We start from the raw sequence: 25333 nt of genomic DNA, 5'->3' as shown, positions 1-25333 counted from the left end.
GTCACAGTCCAACTCTCACATATGATTTTTCTTCACAGGAAAAACCATAGCCTTGACTAGACGGACCTTAATCTGCAAAGCAATGTCTCTGCTTCTGAATATACTATCTAGGTTGTTCATAACTTTTCTTCCAAGGAGTAAGCGTCTTTTAATTTCATGGCTACAGTCACCATCTGCAGTGATTTTGGAGCCCCCAAAAATAAAGTCTGACACTGTTTCTACTGTTTCCCCATCTATTTCCCATGAAGTGATGGGACCAGATGCCATGATCTTCGTTTTCTGAATGTTGAGCTTTAAGCCAACTTTTGTTTTTATAGAACACTATATAACAATACACATTTGTATCAATGGTGTGAAAGTTTGCTTATTTTCACACAACCCCTCCAATATCATGTCCCATCATTTTTAAAAACCTTGTCAGTTCATCAAATAATGTTACACTCTTTAAATCTGTACGTTTTTATTTAAGATATTTTATCATACTCATTTGATATTTTAATATTTAATAGATATTTAATATTTAATAGATAGTTAATCTATTGCATTCTCAGAAAGGTTTTCAATTACTAAAGTAATGCAGCACTACAAAACATTTGGAATAAAGAGAATAAAAATATTACAAATTTCACTTCTCTGTAATATTGTCATTTTTATTATATTGACTTTTATTTTTTTCTCTCAAGTGACTATCATTTCCTATGATTTTAATAGAGTGCATACTTTTGATCTTATTTTTCAACTAAGCTTTGTATGATACATTTTCTCATATTGCTCCATGGCTTATTCTAGTATTTTCACTATCACATTATATAAATATACAATTGCCTATGTGATATTTTTTCTAGTGTTGTCAGATTGGTTCCTGTTTTTGGTAGTTAGAGTGTTTGAAATAAAAATAATGCATCTTTATGATTGTGTGTTCTCGTCAATATTTTTATTTTCTTTAGGAACAAAATTTTCAAAAATGGAGTTAATAGATCAAAGCTAACAATATATATGCATTTTATCAAATTAATCTAAAATATAATTTAAAGGCTCTAGAAATGCTTTGAAGTTCTAGTTTTGCTGCACATACACTACAATTTCATATTAAAACAGATGAAAATGATGCTTCGATGCTTAACCATAATTTTCTGATTAGTACTTACGTAGAATTTCTTCTATAATTGAAAATTTTTTGCTCTTTTGTATTTTCTGTTTATTTCTTCTTTCTACTCATTTACTAGAATCTGTTTTACCAGGTGATTTGCGTGTACTCCATTTTATGCAAAAAGTATTAATTCTGTTATATTTGCTACAACTGCTACTTCTGTTTTATCTATAATGTATATATGAACAATACAAGATTAGCACTGGGTTGCATTTCATCTACAAATATTTTGCAGTACAGCTGAACAAAAGGCTGACTTAGCTATCACCCACATGATGTGCAACATCATTATAAAGACTGCCTTTGGTAAATAAGCTTGAGAAATGAAGTGAAGACAGTGTACTTCGTGTCTTTTGCTCAACAACTTTGTTCTCCAACCTATAACAGAAACTGATTTGTAATTCTCTCTTACCATTATTAAATTCAGTCCAGTTAAAAAGGGATGAATGCCTTTCCTAAAGTATAGATATAGTTTTAAACATAATAAAAAGTTTCTGAAATATAGTCAATTTAAAAACTGTTAAGAAGGTTCCACTGGGAATTGTTTTCTGTTTATAAAACCAATACATTTGGTACAACATCAAGCAAGTTTCATAAATACTTTTGCAAGGTTTTTTTTTTTTTGTCCTAAAATAATCTCAAAAAAGAGCAATTTAAATTATAAGGATAATTTCCCTGCAACATTTCCTTTATAGTCAATATTGTAAAGATTTGATCATGTTAACTCTGAATCAATCAGAACAATTCTGTGCTGTGCTGTGCTTTGTGACTCAATTCTGTCTGACTGACTCTTTGAGACCCCATGGACTGTAGCCAACCAGGTTCCTCTGATCTGGTTATTAGCAATACCCATAAATGAAAAACATCATGTATACTTAGACATCTTTCTATATTTTACCATTTCTACAAACCTGAAAACTAAAACATTGTGAGGTAATGTACTAATGTCAGAAAAACCTAATTTTTCCTAGTGCTGTCAACAATACAGAGCACTGTGATGGGGGAAAAATATCTTCTTAGCTTTTCCAATCCTGATATCTGCTGTGATGTGAACAATGTTTGTATATAAATGACACTTTAGACATACTTGAGGCTAAATTAATAATTATTACCTGTCATATTTCTTTTATACGATAGTATTGGTAAAACTGGAATACTACTACTTTTATTCCATGGTTGAAGACAGAGAGTACTGGAAGGAATAATTTCACTTAGCAGCACACAGTTGAATTTGATCCACATCAAATTCCAACACTCTCGATGTTATTAGTTTCTACTTGACTTTACCTTTGCATTCTGGCTGCCTTCCAGTCCAACTCCCATTGGGTAAACATGTTCTTTCTTCTGAACCATGAAGGATATAACCAGTATCACAGGCAAAGCGTACAGAACTCTTGGTTCGGAAATCGCTTTCCTGTCTAGAACCGTGACCAGGAGTACCTGGATCCCCACATGTACCAGTAGCATCACCTGCAATTCAGTACAGTTCAAATTAATTTAATTCAATAAACATTTACTAAATTCATGATTTAGTCCATCAATCCTATGGGCATTTTTTTTGTTGTTCATGTTGTGCTTTAATATGGTAAGTTGACTGGGTAAAATCATAATTCATATTTTCCATTTGACTCCAGTCATAAGAAAAAGCCTAAAGGAAAAAGAAAGTAGTTGTGGAGCATGGTGTTATTTTCCACATTAGTGATATTTGGAAACATCTAATAAGTTGAAGACATTTCATTAGTATTTCCCAAATCTAGTTCTTAACCAAGGTAATAGAAAATTCATAATTGACAATTCTTTGGGCTCAAATGACAATGCGATGTGTTCATACAGTTAAAATTTAGAACGTGGAATTGGCAATTTTCATCTTTTCTTCTCTGAATTAAAATCAGTTTCTGTTAAAACAGAACTGTGATGTGTTGGAAAATGTAAATATTAAAGTATAATATTTCTAGTCTAAACTTATACCATTTAATCTTCTCTATTAATGACCATTGACCAAAGATGAAAAAATTCCATACTTTTATACATAAAAGTACAAAAATGAATTATAAACAAAGACTAGAAACTCTGACTTAAGTTGTTAAGAATTTTGCTCATGACAGGGTGTTTCTCTTGACTATAGTGTTTAGGGTTTGCTCAGTCCCTTTCTCATTTCTTAAATATGTCTAATTAAAGTTGCCACAACTAGTATTCAATAAGACAGATAGAGAAAAGACAGAGAGAGACAGAGAAACAGAGAGAAAGAGTTGAATGTATAATCATTTGAAGTGCTTTCTGTCTACCTAGATGCCAATTTTAACATGCTCTGTGCATCTGGAATCTTTTCTAATACTTTCTTATCATCATATGATGCAATATTAATAACCACATGAAGATTTAAGGACACTATTTCACTTTTAAATATATCTATACACACTTTATTCTACAACTAAGTAGTAGCTTTCTAATCCATTGTGAGTGTGTGTGACAGAGAAAACGCTTGTGGGTTTATGTGTATTATCAGTTATCTGAGTTTGTAAATTAACTGATAGTTTTCATAATTTATCACTGTCCCAGGCAGTGACTTCATAGGATTTAACCATAATTACATAATAATTAACATAACTGAAATTAATGAACTATTCCATACCTTTTACCTCTAAAAGAAGAATAATGTGAAACAACTCCTAATAAGTCATCATATGATCTCCACAGAGATACAATAACACAAAAATAAATATGTAAATGAAAAGAATAGGCAGAAAAAAAAGCACTAATATCTGGCAGGTAGACAAAAATAGAATGAATAGTATCAAGTAGGGTAACCTCACAGCTCTAAAATGGAAATAACAATTATTGAAGAAAAATAGTGGCTTAAAGACCTTAGATAATATTTATCAAATGCTTACTTTGTGAAAAAATTATTAAAAATAGATTTAATGTTTACATATTCTAAGAAAATGCTATTGGGATTATAGAGATGCAGGAGTTTTCTGTTGCCTTAATAACAAATCAAATTATGATAGATAAACATCTCTTATAAAACTTGATGGGTTAGTTTAATTTCAAACATTTAGGACTTTATTTTAAAATCATGCTATTAAATAATCAATTGCTTAAAAAGTTCAGTTACAAAGAACTGAATTCTAACAGGAAATCATTGATATAATATTACCTTCTGGGGAAAATTATCTTTTATATCTGCTAAAATGGAATTGCTAAAGCCTAAGTGAATTGCTATTCTAATGGATAAAAGCATTTCACAGAAAGTAGCATTCTAAAACCACTTATGTTCAATACAACACAGTTCAAAATTTACACCTGTAATTTTTCATATATAAGATCAGTATTAATTTGCATTGCAAATTCTAAATTACCTTAAGAATTCTGATAAATGTAAAAATAATGTTATAGCTTCCCTCATGATATTTTTAAAAGAGAAATGTTTTATTCTATCTCTTTAGATTGATTTGTATTCAAGTTCAGTTGCTAAGTCCTGTCCAACTGTTTGAGACCCTATGGACTGTAGCCCACCAGCCTCCTCTGTCCATGAAATTCTCCAGGCAAGAATAGAGTGGGTTGCCATTTCTTTCTCTGGGGACTCTTCCTGACCCAGGGTTTGAACCCGCATTACCTGCATCTCCTGCACTAGCAGGTGGGTTCTTTACCACTGAGCCACCCAGGAAGCCCCGATCAAAATACTACTAATAAAATAACCCCAATCATAATACTCATAATGTAATTTCCAATAAACATCATCCAATTTTCCCACTGGTACCTGAACAATGAGGTTGTGATCCACTCCAATGGCCATTTAATTGGCAAGTCCTTGATGATTGGCCTAGAAGTGTACGCTTTCCTGTGCAGGAATAGTGAACAGTAGACCCAAAAGTATACTTCTCACCAGACAGGACTGCATTAGGAGGAACGCCAGGGTGTCCACAGTCAATCACTACAATACATAATTATTGGATATAAAAATTTTTTATATCTCCTATCGAACAACCTGCACCAACTTTTTTTGAAATATTAATGAATCAGAATTATCTGTTCCACTATATACATCCTCTGAAAATCAAACATTTACATGTAAGTTGAAGTTACAGGAGTTATTCTGTTAGCCCACTCACCCTGAGTATGAGTTTAACAGGAACACTGTAAGTAAGCTTAAATGACTGACTCAATATGCCTGTATGTATTGGGGTGGTGGGTGTTTGTTTATATACACATGTACATGGATTGGAAGCATTCATTTGTCTAGGTAAGGATGTGAAAGATAGGGAGAGGAGTGGTATGGATTGGCTAAATAATGTTATAGGATTCCATATAGAATTCAAAATGCCCTACAGAAATTAAAAGGGAAAAACTTTGAGGGTAAAGGAGAAGGATGGAAGATGGATCTGTGGCACACGATTCAGACTATGCATATATAGTCTAAATTCTACTCCTGACCATTAATAAATAAATCATCCTGTAAAACGAAAATACTCAGAGGCTTATCAACCAAAATACAGCTAAGTTGAGCAGAATCAGATGTTAAAACACTGAGAATTCTCTATAAGCTAGAAGTAGCTTGGGAACTTACTATGTGTTCCCTTTTATGACTAGAGTATTAAATATGATGAGTATTAAATAGCACACATGAGATATAAACTTAATAAAACCCCTGAGTAAATAACACACTACCAGGAAGTGCTATAGAAAATAAGGAAAAGGTAAAAAGTATATGAGAGCTATGAATATCTGAAGAAGTTCATGTTTACAGGTCCTATAAAAGATTTTTAACTTCCATGTTGTAGCCATACAAGGATAAGTGAATTACTTAAACCATTAGACTAACTAGTCTACAAAAAGAAATCAAATACATTTTAAACAAGGGATCAACAATTGACTGAATTATCTGCATAGTATATGAAATTAGATAGGCACTATATAAATTTTTCTTTGTTCGTGAATGAGTACATAAATGATGCCACAACTATTTAAAAAACTGCATGTATATAAAGTACCTCTAAATAAAACAATCATAAAATGATTTTATAATTTAGCAATTTAGTATAACTAAAAATTATTTGCACAATGATTGTTTCTTTCCTATCATGTCCAATATTCATCAACTCTGAGAAGCAAATGTAACTGAGTCCTATCAATAAGCTGAATGCCTAGAATTCAAGTTCATTTATCTGTCTTCAGATACTTTTATTTCTGTTAAATTATTTTCTCACTATATATGTTAATTATATGCAAAACTGCTATAATTTATTTTATTTATATTCTATAGCTCCCAAAATACATATAACAAAATGTATGCATATTCCTACTACCTTAAAGACAATGTATATTAACATTTCATATATGCATGTGCCTGTATAAGATAAATATTTAAAGTCAATGAGTTTTAAGTAACACTCTAATTTTCCCAAGCATTTTGCAGCCCTGGTGGCTATTTATGTTGACTCATTTTGCTTTAAATGAAATTTGAAATAGTAGTACAAGAGAAAATAAAAATATAGTTGCCTCTCGTGGAATGGCAACACCACAGAGTATGAACTATATCTGCCTTTAATATTCTGTCTGTTGCATGAAGGTTTAAAATCAAGGAATAATAGAGAAATATTAATCATATTAATATTAATATGGATGGCACACGGGCACTGAATTGGTAGAATACAGGAAGGGCACTTTCAAAACAATAAAATCAGTACACTTCTTTCTGATACACAGCTCTAAATATTTCATAAAGACAATAAATATACATGTTGGTTTCAAGGCATTTTCTCCAGGAAGAGTTCACATTATCTACTTACTGATACATTCTGGTAAAGGTTTGTCCCATTGCCCATTTGGTTGACATATCAAAACTGAAGATCCAAATAAGAAATATCCAGGATTGCAGTCATAGAATACCACAGTGCCATAGGTGAAATTCCCATGTTCTATTTTACTTTCTCTTTTGGAATTGGCTGGAATTCCAGGATCAGAACAGTTGACCACTAAACAAATGATACATTTTAAAAATATATATTTAGGATAATATAATATATAAATTTTCATTAGAAACTTAGTTTCAAAGGTAAATTTTATCAAACAAAACAAAGATTCAAGCAAGAAAATTAACATAAAGAACTATGGATATATGGCTGACAATATTGGAAACAGGAGAGCTTCTTTGCAAAACTATTTTAAACAACAGCAACTCTGTAAATATACTGCACACAGATTTATAAAGAATGATACATTAAAAAAAGAAATATACCTTTCAACCTATGGTCATAGAAAATGGAGGAAAATGATAATTGAGTTGTATTTTATCAGACTATGAAATATATCATACTTCTTTGCAAACAGAAAAAATACAAATGATTCTCTATGTTTCCATAGAGAGAACAATAAACAAACTCCTAACAAACACAGGTATTACCATAACATAAACCTCAAACATTGTTTTTCCAAAAATATGAAGATTGTCATACTGAGTAAAGTAAATCAGACAGAGAAAGATTTAGAAAATAGAAATAGAGTCACAGATGTAGAAAATGGACTTATGGTTACCAGGAGGAAGAGAGGAGATAAATTGGGAGATTAGGACTGATATATACACATCACTATATATAAACTAGATAACTAATAAGGACCTACTGTATAGTACAGGGAACTCTACTCAATACTGTGTAATTACCTATATGGGGAAAGAATCTTAAAAAGATATATACATACATACATATTTACATACATATATATATATATAAATAAAACACCTGAAACTAACATAACACTGTAAATCAACCATACTCCAACAAAAATTTATAATATAACATTGTAAATTAACTATACTCCACAATGTTTAAAAATGTGAAAAAATAAGCTGAGAAGATTAGTTCTATTAATTTTGAAGCCAACTGCAAGTAAAAATGAGCTAAATGACTTTATATACAGCTATAGAACAGGTACCAGATAACACAGTTAGTTAAGCAACTGAAATAACATTTATCAGTTTTATAACTTCTAAAAAAGTTAACAAATAAGATAAAGGAAAGCATTAGTAATGAGATGACATTAATATTAAATATTTATTTTATTAATTTTCTACTGTTTTGCCCAAATTGTTTCAAATATCACCATTTGTGTTTATACAGACATATTATTACAATGCTCTCAGCTGTAATACGGTTAGATTTTTACCTTTGCACACTGGTGGAGGATGGCTCCACTGTCTGTTGGCCTGGCACTGGGCCTTTGTTGGCCCCTGCATGAGATACCCAATATTGCAGGAGAATGTTACCACATCATTAAAATTGAATCCATTCCCACTTGTTCTTCCATAAATTGGACTACCAGGGTGACCACAGCTCACAGCTAATAGCAATAAGGTTGGGTTGGGAGAGACACAGAATAGAATAATTGGTTATCAATTATTAAATGAAAAGTACATGTAATTACTTCAAAGAATGTGGAAAGAAGGTCACTTTTGTAGGAAAAAATACTTAATTTTATTAATGCAAAGGAACAATTTAGAAAGCCAAACTGGTCCAATAGAGTAGAATCATTGCAATATTATGTTAGAGAGTAGACAATTGTTTGTAATTCTAGTAATGGTATGCAAGTGGTGCATAGATATTAAAAGTTCCATGGTAACTTTTCATTTTATTTCTTTTTAGGGAAGAATACTGAAATTCAAAGACATTTGGGAATGATTGAAGTTCACATAACTAGTTAACGGCAAAAAGGAATGAAACTGAATCAACTTTCCTTTTCTAGTGGGGCTTAAGAATTGAAGATAAATGAAGGCAATTTTTTGTATTTAATTTTGAAATCATTTCTTATATTATTTATGCAATCATTTTTTATGATTAATGGATAAACAAAAGTGTGCTTGAAGAATAGCTTAATATGACTGCAATAAAAATGATGTCTTATGCTGTATTAGAATTCTTAATATATTGAGATACCAATATTAACATTCCCTAAACCAAACAACCTTACTGGTATGTTTTCTTCACTATTGATATTTGATAACCTAGCAGTTTTGTTTGGAAATACTGACACAGATGTAGAAATTAGATGAACTATTTCAATTAGATGAACTATTTAAATCATTTTCAAGCTGTTTTTTAGAATTTATTTAGTGATTGGTTTTCCCAAACACATCATATTTTTATGAACTGTTTTATTACATTATCTCACTAATTAATCATAGCAACTCCAGTAATACTGCTTCATAATTGGGCACAGTGAAAGACGACGTCACTTTTAATACTTCGAAATGACCCAACAGCAATTAATTTTCTGCTGTAATGTTAATATCAACCATTCATTTGAAAATGTAACTGAATCTTATTCCTGTTTAAAATTATTAATAGAGAAACTTGTGCTTGTTTTACCTCAGGGGCCAGTTTTCATTTATAGTCCCAATTATTCAGCAAGAAAAGTAGTAGTGTTAGTTGGCTATGCCTTTTATATAATGAGGAGATTCCCCAGTGGCTCAGCCAGTAAAGAGTCTGCCTGCAGTTCAGGAGACCCAGGTTTGATTCCTGGGTTGGGTGAAGGAAATGACAACCCACTTCAGTATTCTTGCCTGGAAAATACCATGGATGGAGGAGCCTGGCAGTCTACAGTCCACGGGGTTGCAAAGAGTCAGACATGACTGACTGACTTCACTTTCTTTATATAATGAAAGGGAAAAAAAAACTGGTATAGATCCAGCATAATATTTCTGTCTTTAAATCATTAGGTGGTCTGTTATTACATGCACACACAACACAGATAAGCAATTTTGATAACTGTATGCTCTATTGTCTATTAAATCTTAACACACTAATGTATTTTCCATTAAACTAGAACTCCAATAAAATACTGTTGATTGGATATGAGGTTGACAGTGATAGAATTTATAAATATGTGAACTCATACTGAAAGCCCCATGAATTATTTCTCTGAAGCCTCCAAAATCTTTGTCATTTAATCCTATATGTTAAAACTACAACATGTTTACAGTGTTTATCCTCATTTCCTAACACCGGTTTTAATACAAATATCAGTGATCACTGGTGGAAATTATCAGGAGAAAAAACAAAAATACATGGATAATTTACTTTTCAATCCAAAATAGGATAAATTGTGATGTGAAATATTGTGTAATTCTGAGTCCTGGGTATTCAGTGAGAGAAAGAAAAAGTACTAGAATATTTTAAAATTCATTTTATCCTTCATGTGTATATTCACATCTAAATTAACTTAAGAGATTAGATGAATATTTGCTGAACTAGTGAGATCTTTTATTAAAACAATAACAAAATTGTTCCAAATCCAAAAGAGTAATGACACACATTCTAATATATCTTCCACTTTCATAGTGAATGGTTTTTTATACTTCTGAACACACCCTACTTTAAAGACTAGCATGTCAGTATAAAAAAATGCATTGTGAGAACTTAGTTCTTTAAATACACATGCATACCTGTGTGTGTATCTGTCTATATAATCATTTACCTTACCTAAGAAAAAAATATTGGTAATTACATGAGAACTGAACAGAGGTCTTTGACTACTTTTGCTATGCTTACTTACGCACACAGGCTGGAAGTTGACCAGACCAATTGTGATCTTGTTGACATATTCTTACTGAAGAACCAATCAAGCGAAAACCAGGATTACATTGATAAACAACTGTGTCTCTGTAACCATAATTTTCTCCAATGACTTGACCATTCACAATAAGCTCCGGAATTCCACAGTGACCCGCTGAAATGGGTCAAAATAATATTTTTTAATATTTTGATCTAGTTTTATGATTTATGTATTTATATATAATACAGCAATATCCTATTTTATGACACAAGCAATATTTCATTTTAGGAAAAGGAAAATAAAAAAAGAAAAGCCAAAATAAATACATAGAAGAATATATTAAAGACATTTATAGAAATCAAGGAAATAGATAAATAACAGAGAAAATTACCTGAACTAAAAATTCTTTCTTTAAAAACAAGAGAAAAGGCTCAAATAAACTCAGAAATAAAAGATGAGAGATTACAACTATTAGCACAAAAATACAAAGAATTATGAGACTACTAGGAGCAATTATTATCAACAAATTGGAAAAACTAGAAGAAATGTATAAATCTTTAGAAATTCACAGTCTTTCAAGACTGATTCATTAAGAAATAGAAAATCTGAATCAAACAATCACCGTTCACAGATAGTGACAGTAGTCAAAAACCTTTCAACAGACAAAAATCCAGGACCAGATGACCTCACTGGTGAATTTTTAAAAGTTATTCTTCTGAAACTCTTCCAAAAAATTATATGGCAGAGAAATCTTTGCAGCTTATTTTATGAGGCCAGAATTATCCTGACACCAAAACCAGTCAAGGACACCACAAAAAGGAAATCTAAAGATCAATATCCCTAATAAATATAGATGTAAAAAAATCCTCTTGGCAAACTGAATTCAACAATACTTTAAACAAATCATACACCAAGATCAAGTGTGATTTATTCCAGGGATCCAAGCACTATGTTGGGCTTCCCTAATAGCTCAGATGGTCAAGCATCTGCCTGCAATGCAGGAGACTTGGGTTTGGAATAACAACAGTAATCACACAAGGAAAAGAAATAAAACACATCCAAACTGGAAGGGACAAAATAAAACTATCACTATTTTCAGATACTGTATATAGAAAATTCTAAAGATGCTACCAAAAACTATTAGTAGTAATAAATTTAGTATAGTTTCAGTATACAAAATTAAATGCCATGGAACAAGTAAGCCTGTGTGCCACAGCTAATAAGCCTGTGCTCTAGAACCTGGGAGCCACAATTACTGAGCCCACATGTGGCAAGTACTGAAGCTCATGTACTCTAGGGCCCCTACCCAACAAGAGAAGCCACCACACAGTGAGAAGCCCTAGCATCACAACTAGTTCTTGCTCAGTGCAACCAGAGGAAAGGCTGTCCAGCAATGAAGACCCTACATGGCCAAAAACAAATAAAATTATATATAAAGAAGGATTCAAAACCGTGAACTCCTAGAAGAAAACATAAGCAGCATATTGTCTGACATCATTCTAAACAATATATATTTTTTTAGATCTGTCTTCTTTGACAAAGACAACAAGAAAAATAAATAAAAAAGCTTGTACACAGTGAATGAAAACTGTCATCAAAATGATAAGGCAATTGGCGGAATTAGAGAAGATATATGAAAATGATATAAATGAAAAAGAGCTACTTTCCAAAATATATAAAGAGATCACATAGCTCAGTAACAACAGTAAAAACAACAACAACAACAACAAAAAAAAAAAAACAAGCAGTTGAATTAAAAAATAAAATAAAATAGGCAGAGGACCTCAGCAAACATTTTTCCAAAGAAGACATATAATTTGCCCACAGGCACATGGAAGAAGCTGGATATCACTAAACATCAGGGAAATGCAAATCAAAACCATAAAGAGGTATCACCTTACACCTGTCAGGATCGTCATTATCAGAAAGACAACTAGAAATAGCAAGTGTTGGTGAGGAGGTAGAGAAAAGAAACCCCTGTGCATTTTTGGTGAGAATGTAAACTGGTCCAGCCACTATGGAAAACAATATGGAGATTACTCAAAAAATTAAAAATAGAGCTTCCATGTGATCCAGCAATCCCACTACTGGGTATCTATCCAAAGGGAAAAAATAAACACTAACTCAAAAAGATTTATGCACTTTCATGTTCATTGCAGCATTGTTTACAGTAGCCAAAATATGAAAACCACTAAGTGTCCCTCAATAGATGAATTGATAAAAAACTATAAAATACACACACTCATCTCACACATGCATAATGGTATACTACTCAGCTATAAAAAGTACAGAATCTTGCCATTCAGAATAACACGGAGGGACCTTGAGGGTATTACACTAAGTGAAATAAGTCAGTAGAGAAAGATAAATACCACAACGACTTCACTTATATTTGGAATCCAAAAAACAAAACAAAAAAGCAAACAGAATAAAAACAGAGAAAAGATTAGAGGTTGACAGAGGAGAGGAGAGTAAGAGGAAGGTGAATAAAATAAGTAAGTCATGAGGATACAATGTACAGCTTGGGGAATATATTCAATAATTTTGTGTTAACTTTGTAAAGTGACAGTAACTAGACTTACTCTAGTAACTATTTTGCAATGTATACAAATGTTGAATTCATATGTTGTAAGATAAACTAATATAATACTGTATGTCAGTTATCCCTCTATTTAAAAAAAAAAAAAAAGAAGAAGAAGAAGAAGAAGGAAAATGGAGACCAGGCCAGGTGAAATATCTCACTGAAAGACAATCAAGGTAGTCAAAGGTTAGAAACTTAAAAAAACAGTTGGCAAAATTGTTAAACTCCTAGCTTTGTTAAGCTCCTAGCTAATCCTACCAACAAACAAAAAAGATACTAAAATTACCAATGTCAGGAAAAAATGAAGTAACATTACTATAAAGCTTACAGATGTTAAAAGGATCAGGGAATATTAAGAACTGTTTTATTACAACATATTTAACAATTCAGAACAAGAGGACAAATTTTTTGAAGTTGTATCATCCAAAAGCTAACACAAGAAAATATAAATAGTCCTTTATCTATTAAAGTATCTATTAAAGTAATTCTTAAATAATAACTCCCTCTGAGGAAAAAAAAATACACTTGGATTTATATTTTTTCACTGGTAATTTCAATCAAATATTTAAGCAAAAAAAGCAAGGAAACAAACAAATACCAGTCTTATACAAACTCTTAGAAAACAGAAGAAAAAGAATCACTTCCTAATTTGTTTAATGAAGTAATCATAACCCCAATATTAAACCTATAAAAGACACAGAAAAAATGTCCCTTATGAATACAGATGCAGGACTTAAAAAAAAACAACTTAGAAAAAAATATATAATACATCATGATTATCTGGGTTTTATCTAGAAATGACTTGTTGGTTTAAGATGAAATATTGACCACTGTCATCTACCATACTTAGGAATGTACAGACATTTTCTGAACCTTATAAATACATCTAAGAAAAAAAGTTCATATTATATCAATTGATGAAATATTAAATCCTTTCCTCCTGATACAGGGGCCAAGAAAAGTATGACCACTCTCACTAGCTCTATTTAACATTGTTTGGTGGGCTATACTAATATAAAGGAATAAAGGAAAAACATAAAGGAAAAGACAAAAAAAGTAAAACTCTTATATTTTATGCTCATGACATACACATAGACAATGCTGTTTTAATAACTAATAGGTGAACAAAAGCTGCAGGATACTAGGATAAATAATTTAAATAATTTTTATAATAGAAAACAATTAGAAATGCAATTAGTAATTAACAATTTCATATAACAGTGTAAACACACAAAAAATACTGCTGAATAAATTTAACAATAGGTATACATGATCTCTATGATAAAAATTTCCTATTGCAAAAAAAAAAAGAAGATCTTAATAAGTGAATAAATATACTAACTTTACCATGTTCAGGAAGTAGAGGACTTAATATTGTTAGATGCCGATTCTCCCCAATGATTTATACATTGAATGTAATTGTGATCATAATCTTAACAGGCATTTTAAAAATAAAAAAATAAGCTAATTCTAAAACATATATGAACACACAAAGGACATGGAGTATCCAAAGTGATCTTGAAATATAAGAACAAATTTGAAGTGGCAGATACCTTTCTGGAAAACAAACAAGCAAAGAAAAACCCTCAGCCTTACTTCATGATATATACAACAACAAATTAAAAATAAGTTGTAGATATAAAGTAATACCAAAAATGCAAAAATTCTGGAAAAATACATGAAATGAAATCTTTGTGACTTATGATTGAACAAAGGTTTCCTAAACTAGAGACAGAAAGGAATAACAAGAAAGAAAAAAAAGAGAGAGAAAATAGATTTTATAAAAATTGAAAACTTCTGCTCATTAAGACACCATTAGGAGTGAATAGGCAAGTAAAAGGTGGGGAGAAATTATTTTTAAAAAATCAGTATGTAAAGAACTCCTATAACTCATAATAAAAGGCAATTTATAAGATACTTCAGAATTTCACAAAGGAAAATTTATGAATGGCCAATAAGCCCAGGAAACTGTACTTGATCAGTCATCATCAAGATAGTACAAGTTAAATTTTGCAAGATAACTTTATGACTACCAAAAAATGAATAAAATTTAAAAACTAGCTATACCATATGCTAGAGAAAATGTGAGACAACTAGAACTCTTCTAGACATTTCAATCCAGAGTATACACCACAAATGAATAGACGTGTCCACAAAAAGACTTTTATGCAAATATCCATAGCAACTTTATTCATAATCACCCCAAACTGGATTGAGTCCATATGATCACCAGTAGGGGAATGGTCAAGACAAGGAGATTCTACTTAGAGATTAAAAAAAAAATTACTGATACACACAAAAACATAACTGAAACAGAATAAAACAAACCTTACACAAAAAGAGTACAAAACTTAGGATTCCATTCACATGAATTTCTAGAACAGGAAGAACTACCATATGGCGAAAAAAACAGAACAGCTATTATCTCAGGGTGTAGGGGAGGAGAGCTGCAAATTGACTATGAAGGGTCACAAGGAAGCTTTCTGAGCTAACGGTAATGTTCTGTAACTACTGAGTAGTTTTAGTTATATAGGAGTACACAGCTGTCAAAATGCACCAAGTGTATTTATGGCACTGTACACTTTCCAACATAAAAAAAAGAACCATAAGCAAATATTGAACTCTAGCTAGCTTATACGTATATAGAAATGTTTACAAATGAAGTGTACTGCATTTGGCAGTTTCAAAATGTGTCAAAAATAAAATGAATTATGGGTTAATACAGGCATGAAAGGATGAATAGATACATGATATGCAAATACAAGTGTTTAACTGTACATTCTAGATAGTAGGCATGTGGCTGTTCATCAAGTCTCTCAACTGAAAAATTTATAATAAAATGCTGGGAGTTTGAGAATAAATACACTATATTTAAACAATCATAAGCACATTCTAGGACCATTCTAAGCCAAAAGTATCTGGGGCTATAAGGATAAGTTGTTTTCAACCATGAGAAGAATGACTGGGCTATGTGCATTATTCAAATTAATTCAAAATATGTTTCTAGGATCTGCTTATTTGGCAATAGTACATTCCTCCTACTGACACACTTTTGAATTTATATTAGATGTCAACACTATATCCTATGCAAGAATGTTGTCTTTATAGACTGAGAGTCAGTGTTTGTTTATAAACATTCCTCTTACACCTTATCATTCCAGAAAACAGAATCAGGGTTCTAAGTAGGTGAATAAAACCACATTCTATATACAAAATCCAATAAATAACATATAGCATACAATAGCAGTTCATCAGGACAAAGAGTTAGCAAACAGAGTATTTTAAAGTTAGTTTACATATATTTTAAAATAATGAAAAGCTTTATTTATAATAATAATATATATAATAAATAAAATATATATTTTCAAGTTTTAATAAAAAGTAATATTACATATGTTGAATTGTTAGGAAGTAAAAAGGGAGAAAGTTAAATGTGGAAATTGTTTTTCTTCTTTAGTCATTACCTTAAGCAAACAGGTGAAAGGAGAATTGATGGTTTAGAATGAATTAACAGCTACAGTGCTTAATTCAGTGGAGTATGCAGACATATAATTTTCAGCAATTAGTTTTCACCTTTTATTCTCACCATGCTGGGAAAAATTTCTGCCTTTCTTAATGACTTAAGATTCTCATTTGGAATACTAGTAGATTAAGATATATCTGTTTAATAGCTTTTTTACCATGAGACATTTTAAAAGTTAAACATTTTCCAGTTTTTATCATCCTTACTGAGTGAATATAAGTTACTACCTCTTATGAAAAAGGGCTGCCTTTTGAGAGGGAGAATAAAATGTTTGCTTAAAATGACTTAAAAATCTGTACCTAGGCATCTGGTGTCTGATCCACTCCAAAGACCTGAAGAAAGGCATTCCCGAACAGCAGAGCCCACAAGCATGAATCCTGAATCACAGGTAAAGATGGCTGTTGAGCCATATGAAGTCTGAGTTCCAATCTTATTTCCATTGGGAGGGGTTGGGAGTTCTCCACAGGAAATAACTTGAAAACAATAACATAATAAAAAATCCTAAAGATACAGTCAACATGAACTTATAACAAAATCATGTTTTCAACATTCTGAATTCCTATGATTTGACCATTAAAATTGACAATTAAATATGACAATTAAACTTGATATTTGCAAAACATGTTTGAAAGATCATGAAAGTATAGAGAAAATAAATGACATAATTTAAAGTTTTTTTCCTTTGAGTTCCCATGTAATGTAATAAAGTCGCTCCGTCTTGTCTGACTCTTTGGGACCCCATGGACTGTAGTCTGCCAGAATCCTCTGTCCATGGAATTCTCCAGGCCACAATACTGGAGTGGGTAGCCATTCCCTTCTCCAGGGGATCTTCGCAACCCAAGGATTGAATCCAGGTCTCTCACATTGCCAGTGGATTCTTTATCAGCTGAGCCACCAGGGAAGTAATAGTGACATGTGATGACATGTGATTTTGTCTGTGTTTTTTGCTTAGCCAACCTGGTCACTCAACAGGTTGTGGTGAAAAAAAACCAAAACAAAAAACAGCAATATTAAAGGGAGGATAATTTATTAGTCTAAAGTCTTTCTCTGATTTATCAGTAACTTTAATAAGATTTCAGAGCCCATAAACAGCTAAATAAAAATTTACAGCTAGCAGTTTAAATCCAGAATTTAATAATTAACCACCAGCCTTTATCTGGCTCCAGGTCTGGCTTTCATCTCTAGGCTTTAGGAGACTATTAGACAAATAGAAAATTTGCAAACTTTGAAAAATTGCATGTAAAATTTAAGATATATTGATTGTTTTGAACTAATCCCCCAAACAATTCTTTGCAGAAGCTATAATATAGGGTTAATAACACTGATATTTAAATATTTTAATGTAAAAGATGAATAAATGAAGTACCAGAAAAAAATTCTGTTCTTTCCATTTTCTCTATGAACTGTAATTCTTAGGTTCTGATTTTTGCTCCACTCTTACTTCTGGGCAGGAACCTGATCTTATGTAGAACTTAAATTTTTCTATATAATAAAGGACAGAACACAAAGAAACCAGACAAATATTTGTTCAATGTTTGATTTAATGAATGCTGCTGTTATACATTTTTTCCTAGCTCTTTGAAATATCCTTATCCCATGTGTCCTTTAATGAATTTGAAATGGAAGAACAATGAGACCAGAGAAAGGGAAAGATCTTGGGTGAAAACCTAAGAGAATAAGGCAAAATTTACAAATACATATGCTATAGTTTTAGAATATATAACTTATATGTGCATTTTGAGATTTAATTCATCAATGATTATAAAAATGACAACCCCGATTCTTTACTTGTATGGAGATTAAGAAAATAAATCAAATATTCATAAGTAAATTATTATTAGGTACTTGTATACTTGCTACATATAGACAGTTATCTGTTAGAGTTATCTGTTATGTTAAATATTTTAGTCACCATAATCCATTTAGATGTCAGATGTTTTTATTAGCTTATTTCTAAATTATGTGTTTATATCATAAATGCCTTAAAATTGTGATGTACATGAAATAAAAGGATGAATTTTCAGCTTAGTATATTTCCTGGCACTAAGTAAATACCCAATAAATGTAGTAAATAGAGTTCAAGATATTTCCACTGATTTTTCTATGTTCAGCTAGCTTATCTACTTTACACACTGGCCATGTATAGTATTATTATAAGAAAGCAAGAAAACAGAATGACTCAAATGTTCAATTTCATTCAATAAATGTTTACTGAATTTCTGCTGTGAATCAGGTTCTAGCTGGTATTTTCAACATGTAACACCATTAAATTGTAAATAGTAAGTATGAGATAGGTATTACTGTGGGCTTCCCTGGTGGCTTCGTGGTAAAGAATCTGCCTGCCAATGCAGGAGACATGTTTTCAATCTCTGATCTGGGAAGAACTTATGGAGAAGGAAATAACAAGCCACTCTAGTATTCTTGCCTGGGAAATCCATAGCAAGAAATCCATGGACAGCCTGGAAGGCTACAGTCCATGAGGTCACAAAGAACTGGACATAACAAATGAACAATAACAACAAGGCATTACTATAATTTTCTAGTCTAAGAAACAGAATAAACATTAAATAACACTAAAAGGCAGAGGTTTTCATTAGAATCCTTGGGTTGAAGCCCAGTTCTCCATCATTTATAGGCTCTATGACTTGACATAACATGATTAAATTCTTGGGCACAATTCCTTCTTTAGTAAAATAAATCTAATAATATCAACTGACATAGAATGGGAACTAAGGTATAACTGAAATAATACATGTAAAGGGCTAAGATCTGCATAGTTGTTTTAATAAATGATAGACCTAAAATCTAAGCAAAGAATATCTGAATCCAAGGACTCTGTTTTTAATAAGCATTTACAAATACAAAACCAGTTACAAAGTTTTTAAGATGACTTGAGAACAAATTATTTTTAATTAATATTATCTCATTATTGTTCTAGAGTGTGTAGAGAAGTGATCAAGTAATTCATTCACCAAGGACTGCTTATGAAATAATTTTAATGGAATGTATACTTACTTTGGCAATATGGTCTTTCATTTCTCCAACTCCAGGTACCATTAGGAAGACATTCAATAGAAGCAGGACCTAATCCATGATAACCAGGATCACAGCTGAAAACTACTTTGGTTTTGTATTCGTAATGGGAACCATTCACAATTCTCCATCTTCCATGTTCCAAAGTAAAGGAATTGATACTTGGACATGTAACAACTATACAAAAAACGAGATAAATACTACTAAGTCAGTCATGTCTGTTTTACTTAATTATGTCTCATATCTATTCCATTCTTAGTTCATCACTTCCTTACTTCCTTCACTACTGAGCCATACAAAGTCTTCAGTAATTTTTTTCTTCATGCTAATCTTTCCCTCAGCTCTATGGTATTATTGGAAGTTCCTTGAATATATCACGCTATTTCACAGTTGAAAGTACTTGCACATATTGTTCCATTTACCTAGAATCTCTATTACTGACTATATATTTTGAGAAAATCTGTTTTATGAGAATGATCTTTTTATGCAAGACTTGTGATATTGAGGTGGAAATTGTTAGGCAGTCAGTGTAGGGTCAGAGGCTCTGTTCTTTTCTAATTTCAATTTTAATTCTCCCATATGAATGTTTTGCTTCACTAGCCTAAAGCCATATTTGCTCCAGTTTCCAGGCATTCAGAGGCAAGCCTCACTAGACTGGAGGGTCATAAAACATGCAGACTCAGGACAAGACCAATATTAATTTACATCCAGTTCATCAAGAAGAAAAACTCCAGGTGGACCATTAACTCTTAAACATATATTTGGTCCTTAAATAATTGTCTGAGGTCCTCAGAAAGGGTCAATGGATGCATCATAGTATCTGGAGACACTGAGAAAATGGGGGACCCAAAAATCCACAAAAATGACAAATTGGACATGGTAACATTTAAGCTGATTGTTCAGAAATTACAGATATCTGGCTCTGAGCCAACCAAAAGTGAACAGATTAATTCTAATAAAGATATAAACTGCTGTTATTCATGCCTTTTGGGGGCTCTTTACCCCCTCTCAGTGTCTATGCTAAGAACTTTATATTTCTATCCTTTAAAATAAACTTTGCCTGTGTGAGTGTTTATGAGTATTCAGTATTCACTCTTTTGCTGAATGAACAGAACTCAGTTCCCAGTGTCAATATAAACAGCTAATTCAAAACTTGCTCAGCGTAAGTAAATGCATTACTAGACACTTACGTTAAGATTTCAAATAATTTAACAATCCCATTTTAAATGAAATCACAGCTAAGTTGAAATGTCAGTACTAAAGGAGAATAAATAAGTGTTTTATATAGAAAAATTAAAGACCTTATTTAAACACATTTCCAGTCCTTTTGCTATCAAATATTTTATGTGAATTATTTTCAATAACCATTATATAATATTATTTTACCTATTTAACAGTATTAATGACAGCAATGAAAAATATTCAAAATGTAAGCTCTATGAAGAAGTTTGACAATTATTTAAAAGTTTGGATCATCTCAGCAGCATCATTTATGTTTATAAAAGCCAGAACTGAATATATTAAATATAATTTCATTCATGCAAACTTAAAAAATTTTTTCAAAAGACCTATGTATTGAAAACATGCTGACTAGTGGATGCCATTCTACAAAGTAAATTTAATAAAGTCATTTTATTCTCTTGACATATATATTCTAGAGCTTCTGAAAATGAGTAAAAAGTCCTTACATTATATTCTAGTTCTTTATAGCACAAGACAGCTTAATTTATTTTATTTCTTAGACATCACTTCAGGGAAGAGCTCTAGAGTCTGATACATAAAGTTAAAGTTTTAAATCATATAAGATACCAGTAGAAACACAAGTGATGAAATTTTCTTAACATACATACCAACACAACGAGGGGTCTTGTTATGATTGCTCCAAGTTCCATCTGATTGACATATGGCTGTGGTAAGTTCCTTAGATGACAATCTATATCCATCATTACAAAAATAGGTAACTCGAGTTCCTACCAAGTAGTCTGTTGTGAGTATTCCTCCATTTGTTGGAGCTTTAGGAATCCCACAGGAAATTGCTAAATTAAATACATACATAGAAGACAAAAGAAGCAGAAAAATAATCAGCTGTCTTATTAATTTTAAAGCATATAAAACTATTTGGATTTTTATTAATTCCTCTGAAACAATTTCAGAATATCTCCCCAAAAAGCTTGTCTGAGCTATAACGTTTTCTGAATCATTTATTTCAAACTTGTGTTGAAAGTGCTTTTAAATTGGTGAATCCATACATTATTAATGCTTTTTTCTTAGTTTCTTACTGAGATTTTTGTCAGTGTGTGCATGATTATCAGCATGTTTATAGATTATATGAGAAGGCAAGGTAGGTAAATATAGAGTGTATTAGTGCTAACTCATGTCTGAACCTAGCAAATTAGCTCTATTCAATTTGACTAAAGTGTTTACAGGTGGTGATAACCAACACACATGAGGATTTGGGGCAGGAGGAAAACAGGGGTTTTTACCTGGAAGCTGTATATTACCTTATCTTAGGTCCAGTCAAACTCCATGAATGGTACCATTCATGGAATATGATGTGTATGGATATGTCTAATAAATGCAGGGCCAGGACTTACTGTTTTCAATGTAGCTTGGATATTTCTGCATTTTGCTGATATGTCTTTGACATCTTGATTTTTATTTATAAATATTTATAAATCTAATTTACATAAAAGTTTTACCATAAGGTGCTATTTACAGTATAGATTTATATTTAAATAGTTTATTATATATAAAATATTTTCACATAAGTTAAAATATCTATACAGAAGTCCCCTAAAGTCAGTTGCTTCCAGTCTGTGCACAATCTGCATCTCCAAAAAGAAAAAAAATAAATTTTCAAAGAATATATTTGGCAGACAAATCCTAAATGAGATTCTCTGTATCTTTTATATATAATATTCAGTATAAATATTCATACATCTATCTGCAGAAAGATTAATATATTTGATTATGGGTACAGACTTCAACCAGCTGGAGTTATTTATGACAGCTGGTCATAAAATTTCTAATTTCTGAAATACCTCATTTTATTGATTTTACATAAGACATTTTGGGCTTGTAACTATATTTTTCCCATATGAAAAGAACAGAAAAATGTGAGTTTCATTGGAATATTTATAAAAGTTGTATTCTATTTACCCGTCTCTCATTTCAATCTAAAGCCCTTCACTTAGGTATTTAATTTTGATTAATCCATGCAAATTGACTACAAAGTTTAAAAAAAAAAAGTAATCTTAGCTAAACCTATAAAAAATTCTCAAAATTAAATGGCAGACCCCCCTACTGTTGAATAGTTTGATCTTTTGTCATTTAATAACTTACAAATTATAAACAGAAAAGTAATTTTGATTTAATAAATTAAGCAATCTCATATAATTATGTTATTATCCCAGCTATCTAATTATAGACCTCTAAAATAGTGGTGCAAACATAAATCATTCCCTGATGTCTATTAAAGCAATGTTAGTATTTCCACTTAGGACTTCTGGGAATTTCAATTTTTAACAAACCATCCACACTGAATCCCTATTGAAGACTTTACTGCAAATTGTTGGGATGGTGTAGGTTAAACTTACAGCAAAGTAAAAATGAAATTTAAATAGTATAGATTTTATACACATGGTTAGTATAAAATGACTATATTTCAGAACTGAAAAAAAGACAACATACTAAAATGATAAAACAAATGTGCCTGTAAATACATTACAATTTAAGTTCTTAGCTAAAAAAAGAAAAACATAGTTCAGAAGAATCTTCATCACTGAGTGATTGTCAGAGGCTTCTCTCCAGAGCTCTCAAAAAATCACAAATTAAAAGTGAAAACAGGGAATATAAAGTGACTGTTTCTACATAACCCTGTACTGTTGCAGCCTGGCGGAGCAGAGACCAGAACCTGCCATATGACTCGAGGGTGTGGCAAACTGTGCCCTCCTGATTGTCCTCGCAAGCATGTCCACCGGACACACCTGGGGCAGGACATCTTTCTCCTCTGCTTCACTGCTTGCCCCTGCGGCCGTCCCCATGAACACAAAACAAGATGTTCCTGATTAACAGCAGAGCCTTAACTTTACTCCCTCTTTATGGTGTGCTGATCAAACTTCCCAGAATAGCTATTTTCTAATGATTTCATATGACTTCTACCAATAAAAGTGCGGGCTGAAAGGAGTCATTTTGTCTTCCTGCCATGGAGAGCTGGAGGGCCCCCTGACTCTCTGCATGCCAAATTATCTGTCTGTTGTTTTATTAGGCGCTCACCCCATTTCAAGTCTTTCTCACCCGCTGTGCCGTAAACGGCACTGTACAACATTCAATTGTGTAGAGGGATGATAACGATTTAATTCAAGGGGTCAATGAATGATCAGTTGATACACAGACAAATAAAACACCTAACCAAACCTGAAGAGAGACAACAGAATACTTTTTCTATCTTCAACTGTGTTCATATTGTCTACCCATAGCTCAAGTAAAACGTGCAAGGATGTATAAGGAGACTGAAGAGACAAGAATAAAAGTGACTGAAGAATGCAAAACAAATTTGGAACAACAGCAACAACAAAACTGTATAGTGTATATAGCTCTTTCCAATGATATTTAGCCATTTCATTTTAATTAGTTATATCCAAACACAGATAGGTCACATACAATAAAAATTTTTTATAAAATAATCTTTTAAACTTGTTGCAATGAAAATCAAGGGTCGATTTTGGAAACGATTCTTTGAGTTACTAATATAAATATTTTATTACTTTACTATGTAAAATGTCTTTTTTCCAGCTACATTTTGATTTATCTTTTGTAATTATAGAAAAATTTAAAGTCAAGAACAATAAAAAAGGCTCTCTATATAAATGTCATATTATACACCAAAAAAAATCAATGAAATTATAGTGCTAACATTACAAAACAATGTCAAAATTTCAGAAAGTTCAGTGTAATTTTTTATTTTAACCAATAGTTAACTGTTTTCACTAAAGTTTTCTTAAAGATTAATTATATACATGAATAATTATTGATAACATATTTAATTGTTCAAAGTTCAGAGCATTTAAATGTTTACTTTAAATCCATATGAAATACTAGAAATGTATAAATACATTTGCTATTCATTGGTCAAAGAAAAGCAGAAGTTTTGACAGTTTATTAAATGTATCTATTCTACAAGAAGTCAGTGCCTTCAGTGTCGGTAACCACTATCTAATAAGTAATTAATGTTTCTGCATCAATAAAATAAAGAAACAGTTTTTTAGTTCTCACTTTTTTCTATATATCTATGAAAACTGGACATGGAACAACAGACTGGTTCCAAATAGGAAAAGGAGTACGTCAAGGCCGTATATAGTCACCCTGCTTATTTAACTTACATGCAGAGTACAGCATGAGAAACACTGGGCTGGAAGAAGCACAAGCTGGCATCAAGATTGCCGGGAGAAATCTCAATAACCTCAGATATGCAGATAACACCACCCTTATGGTAGAA

General features: G+C 31.6%; 1 protein-coding gene across 2 annotated transcripts in view; it reads right to left on the bottom strand.

Moving 5' to 3' along the window:
• The window catches only part of CSMD3 (CUB and Sushi multiple domains 3), a 1383361-nt gene that overhangs the window by 60051 nt on the left and 1297977 nt on the right, over positions 1-25333 (bottom strand). For both annotated transcript variants that reach the window (XM_069601113.1, XM_069601114.1), the window contains 8 exons: positions 21687-21872; positions 19819-20013; positions 17103-17276; positions 10700-10873; positions 8315-8488; positions 6940-7125; positions 4911-5084; positions 2438-2620 (listed from right to left, as the gene is read on the bottom strand). In XM_069601113.1, coding sequence (XP_069457214.1) covers positions 2438-2620; positions 4911-5084; positions 6940-7125; positions 8315-8488; positions 10700-10873; positions 17103-17276; positions 19819-20013; positions 21687-21872 — 1446 coding nt within the window. The remainder of the gene's footprint in view (positions 1-2437; positions 2621-4910; positions 5085-6939; positions 7126-8314; positions 8489-10699; positions 10874-17102; positions 17277-19818; positions 20014-21686; positions 21873-25333) is intronic.

This window comes from Ovis canadensis, chromosome 9 (assembly GCF_042477335.2).
Source record: "Ovis canadensis isolate MfBH-ARS-UI-01 breed Bighorn chromosome 9, ARS-UI_OviCan_v2, whole genome shotgun sequence".
NCBI classification, from domain to species: Eukaryota; Metazoa; Chordata; class Mammalia; order Artiodactyla; family Bovidae; genus Ovis; species Ovis canadensis.
The sequence above is the reverse complement of the archived record's forward strand: the minus strand, read 5'-3'. Positions and strand labels throughout refer to the sequence as shown.